General features: G+C 53.8%; 1 protein-coding gene across 1 annotated transcript; it reads right to left on the bottom strand.

Annotated features, from left to right (window-relative positions):
- Window positions 1-232: 232 nt before the first annotated feature.
- CAP1 (cyclase associated actin cytoskeleton regulatory protein 1) lies at window positions 233-12,019 on the bottom strand. The gene is made up of 13 exons (XM_056509370.1): window positions 11,927-12,019; window positions 7,131-7,243; window positions 6,749-6,849; window positions 6,268-6,345; window positions 4,350-4,493; window positions 4,167-4,252; window positions 3,944-4,049; window positions 3,680-3,851; window positions 2,942-3,129; window positions 2,643-2,766; window positions 2,460-2,542; window positions 1,854-1,997; window positions 233-1,519 (listed from the first exon to the last, which is right to left on the bottom strand). The coding sequence occupies exons 2-13, from the start codon at window positions 7,222-7,224 to the stop codon at window positions 1,436-1,438; spliced, it is 1,404 nt and encodes a 467-aa protein (XP_056365345.1). The 5' UTR covers window positions 7,225-7,243; window positions 11,927-12,019; the 3' UTR covers window positions 233-1,435.
- Between the last annotated feature and the right edge of the window lie 1,826 nt (window positions 12,020-13,845).

Here is a 13,845-nt window from a genome sequence, read left to right as displayed (position 1 = left end):
AATAGTTTTCAACTAATGGCTTGGTTTATGCTCTTTTGTACAACTGAAATCAATAAAGAAATTTCCATCTAACCAACTAAAAAAAGAGCTTGGACAACTACTGACTGTGTTTGGAGGGGAGCTGAGGAAAATCTGGGCAAGTATTCAAAGGAATCAAGGCAGGGTCAGGCAGAGGGGGCACCTTGTCCTGCCTGAGCTCCCATGTGCTCCCAAGAAGAGACAAGAGCCACAGTAATGAGCAAGTTGGCATTAACTTTATTCTATCTTCTGTATAGTCTTAAGTACATAAGAAAGGTTTTTTCACAAGCCTCAGGAGAAGACAAGTACAAGTCACAGGACAGTTTCAAAATTAAAAAAAAAAAATTGCATAATTTTTTTTTTCTGTAAGTTTTGTACTAGAGAAAAAGAACATTGACACTTTACAGAAGAAATGCATTTAAGATATGCTTATGCCACCCGAGGCGTTGGAAAAATGAAGGTCAAAGCACGTGCAGCTCCCTTTGTGGGTCAGTACAGTACTGTGTGATCCATCCCTCTGCTCCAGGGCCCTGGAACAGAGGCTACAAGCTTCCACCAAAAAAAAGAGCCAAGCAACAGGGTGGGGAAAGGGGAGGATTCAGTGGGGGCTGATTGCAGATGAGGAAGAAGAGAGCGATGAACCGACTTGATCCAACTCGGGTATTTACAGCTCTGCACTACTGACCTGGAATGGAGGAGCCCTTCCCCTGGGGATCAGAACCATCCTGGGAGGCTGAACCTGAGCTCAGCTGCTCCAAGAAGGAAGCCCTGGAGGAAGGTGGAGGGCTGATGGAATGAGAGGTGCTCAGCTCCAGGCCGCAGCCTTCCTGTGGCACTGGGCAGTGAAAGCCTCCTGTCATGGCACAGTCAGGAATGCACTGAGCTAGTGGGAATGATGAAGAGAAATCAGGGTGGAACTGGCCCAGGTCCTCAGCCTTTGGTCCGACAAAAACCGTTCCCATGTCCTGTGATGCCACCAACTGCTCCAGAGAGCTTCCAGGACCTTGGCAGGACCTCTGCCCTAGGAGTGGGCACTGCAGACTCTGACAGACACCATTACTCGTTAAAAAGGGGACAACATTCCTCTCACATGAACAGTTTTGCTTAAAGGCAATACAAAAACAACACTCTGAAAGCCAACTGCCAGGACTGGCTGTGAAGTTCACCGAGACTCTGATCGATTGGTGCAGTTAGATGGGACAAGGGGAGAGAAAAATAAACCTTCCTGCTGAGAGAGGTGGGCAGTCACTGAGGCCCAGGCAGAGGAATCTCAGTGATGGCAGGCAGCTGTGTCTCTCGGGTAGAAGAGAAGCAGTTTGAGAGCAGAAAGGTACAAGAAATCTAAGAGAATCATCTGAAAGCAGATTTGTCCCACAGCAGGGCCAGGGGAAGGGAGTGAGCCTTGGAGCTTTTCGGCTTAGCCAGCGATTTCTGTCACACTGGTAACCAACTTCTGACCGTTCCACACTGTCTTGAACTGTTCTGGGACAGGGAATTCAGTCTGGAAGGTAAAAACAGAAACCTGTAGTCAAAAATCAGTTTATGACTGAGACCAGTAACCACTCCTACTGCTTCAGGCATTTCTTGCCTCAGCTTTGTGCTGTTCCCTCCTGTACCACCACTGGTGCCTGTCCTGCCCCCAAGACACCCTGAGAAAGGAGCAGCTCTCACAAAACAGCAATAAACTGATTTAAAGCCTTTTTTTCCTATTTTTTTTAATCAGATAATCATTCACGACCTCCAAACTGTCCCCCACTGTAACCAACACTCCCTGCAGGGCTCAAGGCCCAGCTCCTGCCTCCCCAGCCCCAGAGGGATCCCCAGGCAGCACTCACAAAGTCCCCTCCCTCGGCGGGGATGAGGACGTTCATCTCCGAGGACTTGGCACTGACGATCTCGCAGTCGAGGGAGCTCTTGCTCAGGTACACGTGGCACCCATCTGTCTTGTTGATGGAAATTGTTGGCACTTTACCCATGACCTGGCAGGGCCAGAGCAGAATTAGCTTCAACTGGACAGCCACACCATTTTTTGGTGTGTTTTTTTCAAGGTGAGAGGTTTGACTCCAAGCCCTCGCTGTGACAATCGTACAGGACTCAAATATTCCCACTTTTAGCAAAAAATCCAAAGGATTTGTTTGCCATTTCCCCCAGTTTCTTAGAACAAAACTTGAGCCAGCAGTAGGCAAACTGACCATTTCAAATCAGATGCCTAAACTGAACTGGAATCAATCCTACTGCTGGCCTCCTGCTTCAGCAGCCAAATGTGCTTTCCACCTCACAGAGCCTCAGCTCTTACCCCAAGCCCTGAAACAACTCAAAAACACAAATTTCAGCCCTTTCCCAAGGGACAGATGATGTTTCCTGGAAATTCTCCACAGCTGCACATTCCTGGTCTGGAAATAGAATTGCCCCAGAGCCAGGAGAGAGAACAGGTCACTCACCTGAACTTTAACATCCCTGCTGTTGATGATCTCTACAATGCCCACCACGTCATCAAACACCAGCCCCAGCTTCTTGCAGTTATCTGCAAAGAAAAGCAGATCAGGGCACGAAGATTTTGGAGGCTTCAGCTCCTGCACACACAGCAGCAGGCAGAGGCAGCTTTCAGGGCTCTCCCCACTCACCCAGGGTGATGGAGTTGATCTTGCCTTTGATTTGGAGTGTACTGTTTGTGCACTTGAACACATATGCTACCTGCTTCAACTCTGTGTCACTGATGACCAGGTTAGTGGCATTCTCCTGGTTTTCCTGAAAAGGCAGGGGAAACACACTTCACTTTCTGAATTCAGAGCAATTAATCCATTAAAATCCCTTTAAAAACCAACAGGTGCCTTCAGGCTGGTGCCTCTCAGGAGAAAGGTCTCCAGAAGAGCCCCCTTTGCTTCTCCAAAGCTCCCACCCCTCCAACCCACCAGGAACTCACCACTCTCCACTTTTTGCCTTCTAATTCTAGCAATGGAGGTGCCTTTGGGGAGGAGCCTTGGGAGGGATTAGCATTACAGGCTGGTTTGGGAGCAGTGAAAGGTTTGGGGCCACTTCTCACAGGGCCCCCTTGGTTCTTCAGGGCTGGATTCTTGTGGGTTTTCATGTCATCTGAGACGTGCCTCAAGCCTGCAAGAGAAGGCAAAGCTGAGCCCCAGCTCCCCTCCAGGAATGCAGCTCCACAAACACCAGACAGCAATGGTTACACCAACCACTTGTCAAAACACAAACTCCTGAGACTGGGGCTAAGTTGAGCCCGGGGCTAAGTTGAGCCCAAGTGTGAGTGGCAGGAAGGGAAGGAGGAAGCAGGAAATGCTGGTGCAATATTGACAAGAACACAACGTGAACCACAGAACCAGAGTGTGCCAGCTCTTCTTCCATTCTGCAGCTGGAAAAAACCCTGAGCCCAGCGCCTCATGTCCTGATGTGCTCACCAGGTAACACAAAAAAGGGAAAATTTTGGTATTTACAGCCAGAGGTTCATGTCTTCAGATGAAGGTGACAATTCTCCCCCAGGAGCGCTCACTTTGTCTTGGCAAAGCGCTGCCCCAGGCTGGGACCAGATGGGTTTTAATGTGCTTTTTAAGCAGGTGCATGGAGGGGCAGCAGGAAAACAAGGAGCAGCAGCAGGAGGAGCAGCAGCAGAGCAGTTCCCTCCCTCGCTGAGCCCCTCACGTACCCGAGGTGATCCCTTCTCCCCGGTTGATCTGCGCGAAGAGCGCCGAGCGCGAGGCCGAGTCGTCTGTGCTGGAGCTCACGGGGGCAGGAGGAGGGGGAGGCCCTGGAGGTGGGGGTGCAAGCCCAGCTGGGGGAGGAGGTGCTGCTTTAGCTCCTGCTGTGGCTACAGGACCCTGGAAGAGCAAGGAAGAGGAAAGGCATCGCACCAGCTCCGCCTGCGCCGCGGTGACGGCACCAGGAGCTCCCTGGCCGAGCCAGCACTCACTGTTTTGCTCCAGGTCAGCCCTGTGGTGTGGTACTCTTTGATGTAGGCCTGCAGCTCTGTCCAGATGCTCAGATAAGCTTTCACCCAGTCCACTTGTTTTTTATCTCTGAGAACACAAGGAGATCAGAGGAGGAATTAAAGGCTGAGGAAAGCGGCTGGAGCAGCCCCTGCACACCCAACTGGCCAAGTTCAACAACATCCCAAAGAGAAAAGGTGAACTTACACATCCTTGTACTCCTTGAGGATCCTGTTGGTGTAAAACATGGCAGCATCAGTCATTTCCTTCACGTAAGGACCAGGCTTTGGAGCCTAGAGCAGAAAGAACATGTTGGCACTGGGCAGCCCAGCAGGGAGCCAGACTCTCCCCATCAGCCCAAGGAAAGCCCATTCCCACTGGAGACCTTACCATGGCCACCCAGCCCAGGGCTGGGATGCTCTCACTGACTGCTGATAAGTGATTGAACAGTTTGCTACCACGGTTCTTCTCCCTGAAATTCTGCACGGCCTGGATCTGCTCCGAGATGGGTTTGAGCAGCTCCGAGAAGGCGTTCTGCACAACGACACAGAGGGACAGCAACAATTAAGGAGATTAATTAGCATGGCTCTGGGATGGCTGCAATGGTGACTGGGAACAAGATTGCAACTGGCACCAGTGACTGCTGCAGCTCCTGTCCAGGCCTGGCCCTCTCCAAGGCAGGCCTGAAGTCATTGCTCCCACCGGATCGCGCAGTGGGAGAACGCCAAGAACTGTGACTCATGTTCAATCCAGGAGACACTGACAAAGCTTGTTAGTAACGAGGACAGAAATAGCATTTTTGCCTTTCCTGGGTTCTTTTGTTCCAACACAGTTTGTTAAATTTTTCCTCTCCTCCATGAGCCCTCAAAGAAAGGCACCACAGCCTGCCCCACAACCAGAGTCCCATCAAGTTCAAAGGTCACCCCCATCAAGCCAGACTTCAGGATTTCAGTTATTTCTCAAGTCAATCCTTTAGTATTTGGATGGTAAAAATGTGTTCCTGTGTGCTGTTCCCTTGGAATGCTGACTGGAAGTGCCAGAAGTGCTCTGGGGTCAGAGCACAGCAAACAGCCAGTTTCCAGAGATGCCTCTGAGGCAACTTTTCCTTCCTTTAGCATCGGAAACTCTCCTGCTGGTGGCAGCAGAGAGGGACAAATTTGGGCAAAACTTGCTTTCCAAAGCCTCAGCTTCTGCTTTTTGCTGCCCTTTCCTGTGTTTAGATGAAAGCTGAGAGGTCCCAAGCACCGCTGGCCAGGCCACACTTTCAGAAGCTCCAGCCCAGCAGCACATTCCAGTCACAGGATGGGGAAATTCTTCAGCTCAAGCACTGAGAGTTCACACATTTTGCATTTTAAACTGGCTGCTCCAGAATTAGACTCCTGCCAGACAACCTGCACAAAGAGCTACCCTACATTAAGGCTGCTCTTTGTTCATAATCCTTTATTTAAATAACGTGTCTGTGGGATTTGGAAGCAGATTCTCAGGCTAGAGGCTGCACAGAGCTGCATCCCAGCAAGCCTGGTGAAACATAACAACCCTCCAACGCTGATTTTGGGGAAAAAAGATGCAGATCTGTTTTGCAGTGAATAGGAAAGGAGCACAGAAATCCAGCTCCCACAATGTAACAGTAGAAGCCATGACTGAGTGAGATAATAACTGCAAAGAAAAGCGAGGTGGGATCCTGTTGCTCGGGAAAAACAGTTCTCAGCAGGGAAAAGCCAATGCATTCAGGATCAGATTCTCAGCCACACATCCTGCTGAGAAGCAGCAGCCCAGGGTAAAGTGTTAAATTACCTGCTAAGGACAAATCAATCCTAAAAGCCCAGTGATTATTCAGAGACCATTCAGCAGAGACAAGGGTCTGCTCTGCTCCTGGAGGAGTTTGATGCCTCAAAGTCTTTGGGCAGCACAAGATGAAAAGCAGGAGCTACACAAATCCCAGGGTGGCTCCTGGCTCAGACAAGATCCTGTCTGCAGGTTCTCAGGGAACACTGATTGAGCAGAGCTGGTGCCAGCTGAAACTGGAGACAGAGGCTGTGAGCTGACACCCCCAGGCTGCTCTGACAGCTCCACAACTCTTGTTGCTGTAACAACTGGGAAATGCCAGTCCTGCAGCTCCCAGAACCAACATCCAGGATTCTGCCCAATATTGGGGAGCACCCAGAGCAGTTCATGCCTTCAGCAAGCATCCCAGTCCTCCTCCAGTTCCTCTTTTGGCCCAGCTGGGACAGCCCAGGTTCCCCCAACACTCACAGCCACCCCTGACCCTGAGGGCAGAGGTTTCTGATCAGGGTTTGCCCACACTCACCTCTGCTGGCTGCTGATGCTGAGATGCCACCACCAGAAGAGCCCTCTCACTCATCAAGCCTGCATGGACCATCTCAGCCTAAGGACAGACACAAACATGAGGGAGATTCCCTTGTGCCACATGAACAAATCATCCTATCTGTGAGGAACCAGCTACACTGACCTCAAAGCACATTCTTGCAGAAACCCATCCCCAGAGGAACCTCACCAGAGAGTCACAGCTCAGGGCTGGGGAGTTCTCAGGCCTCCTAAAGGCCTGCACCAAAATCTGCACACAGCCAGGCACTTAAGGATTTCCAGGAGAAGATTTGATTCATCTGTGTGTGTAGGTGGCAACCTGGAGGTTATCTGGGCATCTGCTTTGAATCCTCAGGGATTATAAAGATCCTGGGATACAGTGCTAGAGGAATGCAGATTCTGACAGCAAGCTTGGCCCTTCCAGCCCTAAGGACAGGGAGCAGAGGGAGAACAGGAGTCCTTACGTGCTTCTGCACATCCCCACCAACTTCTCTGCTGATCTTGCTGTACTCGGCCACCGGCCCGGCCAGAAGGGCATCGAAAGCCTGCACGTACTGAGCCACTCCTGGGGGAAAAACCAGAGCACAGAGATCACCTGTGAGCATCCCACAGGCTGCCACAGCCCCAGGCTGCACCTCCCACCTGCAGGAGGCTCAGGCAGAGCTGAGGAAGTGCTGCAGCCACAGAGTTTTTATCTTCACAGGGCAGGAACCACAGCCCCCATGGGTGCACAGGAGCTGCTGCCAGCCTCACTCCCCTTCCCTCCCCTCCCCAGCCCTCACAGAGTGCCCCATGCCAGCTCTGCACAGCTCCTGGCACTGCCCTGGCAGCTGCTTTGGGGCTCACCTTTGGCAGAGGCATCTCCACACATGCCAGGGCCTTGGCACACGGTCTCCAGGCGCTCCACAGCCTTCTCCAGCCGCTCCACCAGCCCCTCCATGTCTGCTGCTGTCCTCAACCTGCACGGACAGGACACAATTACCATCCTCAGATGCCACTGAGGGTTTATGGCTGTCTGCTACAAGCTCTACCAGTTCCAGGAGAATCATTCCTGGCCAGCAATGCACCCCAACATTAGCAAAGACAGCTGGATTACACAACAGCCTCTTGCTGTTGCCACACTCGCTCCTTACTAGTTTCTATTTCATTTTAAGGACTCCTTACATGTAAGGACATAAAGCTTCCACCTTCTAACCTCGCAGTGACACCACTCAGTGACACAGAGGTCTCACTGCAGTCAGCTCCTGGCCAAAGTCCCAGCTGTGACCACACAGCTCAGCTGCTTTGCTGGGAGCTCATACACTCCAGGTGAAAACTACTGGGTCTGAATCTCCAAATGCATCTGGGAGGACCTCCTGGAGTCCTGAATTGCTCCCAGGAGCATCTGTAAGCCCAGCATCACTCCAGCACAGAGCCTGAGCCACCCTGGCCCACGCCAAGGGGAGCAGCTGCACGGGCTGAGGCGGCAGAGCTGCTCCGCAACAACGCGCCCCTGTTCTTCCTCTGCAGCTCTGCAGAGCCTCCTCTGCAGCCACTGCACAGGAAAGAGGCTCAGGCACCCAGCCATTTGCTGCATCTCATCTGGAAAAAGTCTTAAAAGTCACATAAACTTTCCATTAATTACTGCTTTGCACCAAGCAACAAGACAGGTCATGCTCCCAGCACAGTAATGCCCAGAGAATGCAGGGAGGGAGCAGCAAAGTCACCAATGGCATTTTTATCTTATCACCACTCATCAAAAGATTTTACAGCATGAATCACGGTGGTGGCCTGGACACAGCTTCCTTCTCAAGTGGCTGCTGCAGCCTGCAGGAGCTCAAAGTCCTTCCTGGAGGAGGGGGTCCTTCCCAAAGCATTCCCTAGAATGCTCAAGGAGGAAGTCAGGGTTTACTCAGCTGAACTCACACTGGATCCCCTCTGAGAGGAAACCTCAAGTTCTCACTCGAGTTTTGCTTTTGTTCACAAGCCCTCTCAGCCCTGCTTCAAAGTCCACATTTTCACCTAATTTCCAGAGGATGTGGGGCAGATCCAGCATTAGTCATGAGCCCAGCACTGATGTCACAAGACAAACAAGGCCATTTTCCACCCCTCTTGTGCCTGCTTGCATCAGGAGAGGCAGCTCTGCTGTGGGGGGCAGGGGAGAGGCCACCCCCCCTCTCCAAGAGGAAGAGAAGTGGCTTCCTCCTCTGTCCACAGAGCCAGAGGACAGACTGTGCACAAAACTGGACAGCAGCAACTGGATGGCTTCCAAACACACAAAAAAAACCCAGAATCCAGAGAAGCTGCAACTCCACAGCAGCCACCCCTGTCATCAGAGTAATGAGCAGCTCTGCTTCTTTCACTGTGAGCGATGCAGAAACCCTGAGCAGGATCCTCTGTCCCCTGCAAGAGCTGGGCTCTGCCTCCCTCACTGCCAGCACGCTCTCAAAGTGTGGGTTCTTCCCCCAAAAACCACCTGTTGGGGCAGCTGTGCCATGCTGGGATGTGGCACAGGGCACACAAAGCCTCGGTTCTGCACTGCTGATCCCCCACCACATTCCAGGCTGGGCTTTAATCTGATCAGCCCCATTACCCAGTGGCAAACTGCAGCTCGGATCAGGATTACCAACCACAAAGTCCAGATGGAAAAGCTGCTTCCTACCCCCAGCAGCATATCCATCCCCTCAGCTCTGCGTGGGATTTATGTCCTAAAATCACAGCATTCCCTGGGACTCACATTCCTTCCACTCTCCCTGCCATTTGACAAAATCCTTCCTTGTTTTTCCTGAGCCACAAACTCCCAGTGCTCTGCAAACCTGCTGCTGCCAGGCAGATGGTGAACTCATTTTAATTTCCTTTTAATGGGTGGCATTAGGGCAACTTAAAAGATAAGTCAGTCGGTAAATTGGCAGCAAAATGAGAGCTAAGTGCAGGCAAGCTGAAGTCCTGGGTGTCAGTCCCTCCTCTTGACTCACCCTCCCTGTGCTCTTTGCCCTGTGGATGCAGCTATTTCTGCTGCCTCGATATCCACATGGAATGAAATAAAAAGATTGAGCTGTAACTAAATCAGAGTTCACAACCCAGAGATTAACATTCAGCAAGGAAAATAAAAACACAGCAGACTGGGCAGTGTTTTGTCTAGTGGCCTGTTTGAATGTCAGATAATTCCACAGAAAGTGACAAATTGACTTCTGAGGTCACAGTGCAAACAGTCAGATCTCAATTCCCTACTGTGAAGAGGAAGAGGAGACACACAGACCATCCAGAGTAATTTTTGTCTAGAGACCATCCTGGAGTCATTTTTGTTCTACAGACCATCCTGGAGTCATTTTTGCTCTGCACATCACCCTGTGCTCCAGAGGGATGAGGGAAACTTTTCCAGCTCCCTGTGTAGGGTTGGAGTTCTCTGACAGGGTGGAGATGCAGTTCTCCCTTCCAGGACCACAACACAGGATTTAAATCCAGGTCTTGTTCAAATTGAATTGAACTTTGATTAGCAGTGGAGCGGAAGCAGCAAACACTCATTTCACCCACGGCCAGAGGGGCCATTCCTTTTCACAGCACATTTGTTCATCTATCAACTGCCCTTTATTCCCATCACAGCCTGGGAACACAGCTCTGGACACGCTGTGCCACAAACAGGCAGAGCAGAGCAATAAAAGGAAGGGATTTTATTGGTAAAAGCATCAGTTACCCCAAACCCTGCACATCGCAGCAAGAGGAGCTTCCTGTTTGGGGAGCTGGCCTGTCCCAGCCTCAGAGTGAGCAAATTCTCAGAAAACCACCAAAAATGAAATGATTTGCTTGTCTGAGACAGCACATTAACCTGAGGTCTTTCTTAGACATTCTGGAAGACACAAATGCTGGTTTTATAGCCAAAGCAAGTCAAACCTACGCCTGTGCTCACACCGAGCCCGACAAACTGCTGTCAGCACCACCAAATTTGCATCAGCTACTTCCTGTTTCTACAGGCAAAAGAAATAAAGATGGGACAACTAAATTAGGAACATACCACAGTTTATTTCTGAGCTGACACTGGAATATCTCAGGGGATCAGCTACCAGATGATTTCCAACATTTATATCTGCCAAAAGCCCGAAGTATTTTTTTTTTCTTTTTTAAACACTTCAGCTTATCAAGGCAGGAATTATTTGAAGCAAGGCAGGAGTCAAACGGCTGAATTTAGCCAGTGGTCAGGAGCAGCCATGAAGACAAGACAGCTATTGCTGGTCCCAGCAGCTGCCAGGACAGAGATCTCAGCTGTTTATAGTCCAACAATACTTGCTGACATTGCGCCAGAACCCGTGCTGGCTGCTCCTGCTATTTCAGATCCACTTTATTTAGAAAACCAAGAGTGCTTTAAAAAAAAGGGGAAAAAAAAAAAGAAAAAAATCCATCTGGCCCCTATTCTAGCTTTCCCATACAACAAATCCTCCTGAAGCCATTAAAAATGTTATTTGGTGTTTTACTCTCTCTTTAAGAGGGGGTTAAAGCTTGGCACTGGAGCAAAGGCTCCTTTTTCAGCACAATTATCTGAATTAGGAGGTTTTCACTTGCCAGCCTGAGCTGCCACACTCCTCTCACTTCCTTTCCCTGTCAGGGTGATGGATCTAGCAGGGAGGTAACCAAGGATCTGGGATCTGAGCTAAGCTGGATGCAGCACCGAGCTCCATATCAGGAATTCCGAGCATGGAAGCTGCTCAGCATCCCTCCTGTGCCTGCTCCAGCACGGGCCGCTTGGCTGAACTTTCTGCATGAATAATAGGGGGTATTTTTGGCTTTCAGAAAGCTCAGCAATATTCCAGGGACACAAGGATGGCCTCTGGAAGGGAACGGGCACACACAGCACTGTCTTGATGCCACGGGTTTTTGATTTTTTTTCAGGGCATCTGCAGCACAGCTCTGGGGGAATTCTAGAACCCGATGTGCAAAACAACCCTGTAATTATTATTTTTCCACTTCACTGCCACAAAACCCAACGGAATCACACATTTATCCCGTCCTAACCAGCCGCAAAACGCAGAACGCAGAGGAGGAACGAGCAACAGGCTGAGGACGGGAACCACCCCGGGGACACGGAGGCGGTACCGGGGCGTGCAGCGCAAAAACCTCGCTGCAGGCGGCGGCGAACCGGGGAAAAGCCGGATGAGCCACCGGGCAATGCCGGTAACCGAGCCCCGCGGGGGTGTTCGCACCGTTCCGTGCCCGAAATAACCCCAAAGCACCGCGTTTAGGGCAATTACCCCTTTAACCGGGCCGGGAGGGAGCAGCGCTCCTCCGGTCCCCGCTCAGGTCTCGCCGGTGCTGCCGTGTCCGGTGCCCGGTCCTGATCCCGGTCCCCGTTTACTCTCGCCCGTACCGCCTCCAGATCCGGCCGTGCCCGGTGCTGATCCCCGCTCACCGACGCTCAGACACGGCCGTGCCCGGTGCCGATCTCAGCTCCCCGCCACCCTCAGCCCCGGCCCGGTGCCGGTGCCGCTCCCCGCCACCTTCAGCCCCTCAGACCCGGCCCTGCCCGCTGCCGGTGCCGCTCAGCCCCTCAGACCTGGCCGTGCCCGGTGCCGGTGCCGCTCAGCCCCTCAGACTCGGCCGTGCCCGGTGCCGATCCCCGCTCCCCGCCACCCTCAGCCCCTCAGGCCCTGCCCGCTGCCGGTGCCGCTCACCCCGCGCCGCTCCCGCTCCGCCGCTCCCGGCGCCGCCCAGCCCCGCCGCGCCCGCCGCTTCCGGCCCCCGCCCCGCGCGCCGGATGTGCGCACGGCGCGCGCGGCGCGGCGCGGCGAGGGGCGGGGCTCCGGGACAGGCGCCTCGCGATTGGCGGACGGCGGTGAGGGCGCGGTCAGGACTGTGAGGGGAGCGGCGAAAGGGGCGGGGCTTCGGTGCAGATACCGCCTTGCGATTGGTGGATTTAATAAGAGGCGTGGCCAGAGGTATGGGGCGGGGCTAGGGGCTGGGTCTCGCTTGTGGGCGGGGCCAAGAGGGCGGATGGGGCCCGGAACCCCCGGGGGGAATCGGGACCCCCGGAGGGGCTGGGGGCGGTCCGGACCCGCGTGGGGTCACTCAGAGGGGCTGGGGGGGCTCGGGAGCCGCGTGGGGTCACACAGAGGGGCTGGGGGGGGCTCAGCACCCGCGTGGGGTCACACAGAGGGGCTGGGGGGGCTCCGGACCCGCGTGGGGTCACTCAGAGGGGCTGGGGGGGCTCGGGAGCCGCGTGGGGTCACACAGAGGGGCTGGGGGGGCTCCGGACCCGCGTGGGGTCACACAGAGGGGCTGGGGGGGCTCGGGACCCGCGTGGGGTCACACAGAGGGGCTGGGGGGGCTCCGGACCCGCGTGGGGTCACACAGAGGGGATGGGGAATTTGAGAGCCCCAGCTGGGACCTCCCCTGGGAGGGGCTGTTGATCCCCAGGAGGGGATTTTGGGGTAGTGGGGTCCTCAGGAGCTTTATGACCCCCCGAGTAGGGTTCGGGGTGCTTTGGGATGAAGAGGGAGCTCTGGGAAAGGGGTAAGGCTGGAGGTTGGGGTCTAGAGATGGGGCTGGGGATGAGCTGTGGGCTGCCAGGGTGGGGTTATGGGGTATGAGACCCCTTGGGGAGGGGTTCATCCCCCCTTGCAGCCACACGGTTTGGTTAAGGGTGGGTGGCCTCTGTTGGGGCCGGCAGGAGGTGGAAGGGATCAACAGGTCCCCCCAAATTTCACCTGGCTGCTATGGCCAGGGCTGAGCCTGGTGGGTGCAGGGTGGGAGGAAGGTCCTCACGGGGCACTAAAACAGCTGCATCCCCTAAATCCGGGGGGGCTCTGGGCCCTGGTGCTCTGTGCCGGGCTGGTTGGCATTGCTGCTCATCCCAAGCATCACAAAACTCCCGAAAGACTCCTGTGCATCCAAGGGGATGGAGCACTTTGGAGCCCTGAGGGAGGATAAATATCATCCCAGATTTGTGCTGAACACTCCGGGACTGGCGTGGTCGAGGGAAAAACAGCGGGGATGGAGGAGGAGATGCCTGGAGTGGCAGGGGCTGTTCCCACAGGGGGATCTGCTGGCTGATTTTGCCATCAGGGCTGGTGCAGCAGCTGGCACTGGAGTTTGTGTTTCCAGCAGCCCCGGGGAGGGGGTGGATCCTGCCTCGGAGCCGGGGGTGTGTGCAGGGCAGCACTGTCCTGGTGAGGTCTGTGACACTGTCCCGGGCAGGACTGGGACACTGTCCCGATAAGGATTAGGACACTGTGCCGGGAACGGCTGTGACACCGTCCCGGTGAGGATTGGAACACTGTCCTGTGAAGGGCTGTGACAGTATCCCGGTGAGGACTGTGACACTGTCCCTGTCAGGGCTGTGATACTGTCCCCGGTAAGTCTGTGACACTGTCCCAATGAGGGCTGTGACACCGTCCCGGTCAGGGCTGTGATACTGTCCCGATGTTTATGACACTGTCCCGATGAGGTTTGTGACACTGTCCCGGTCAGGGCTGTTACACTGTCCCGATGAGGTTTATGACACTGTCCCGGTCAGGGCTGTGACACTGTCCCGATGAGATCTGTGACACTGTCCCGATGATGGCTGTGACACTTTCCCGATGAGATCTGTGAC

This window comes from Oenanthe melanoleuca, chromosome 23, assembly GCF_029582105.1.
Source record: "Oenanthe melanoleuca isolate GR-GAL-2019-014 chromosome 23, OMel1.0, whole genome shotgun sequence".
Lineage (NCBI taxonomy): Eukaryota > Metazoa > Chordata > Aves > Passeriformes > Muscicapidae > Oenanthe > Oenanthe melanoleuca.
Note: the sequence above shows the minus strand (reverse complement) of the source record. Positions and strands in the feature narration are given on the sequence as shown.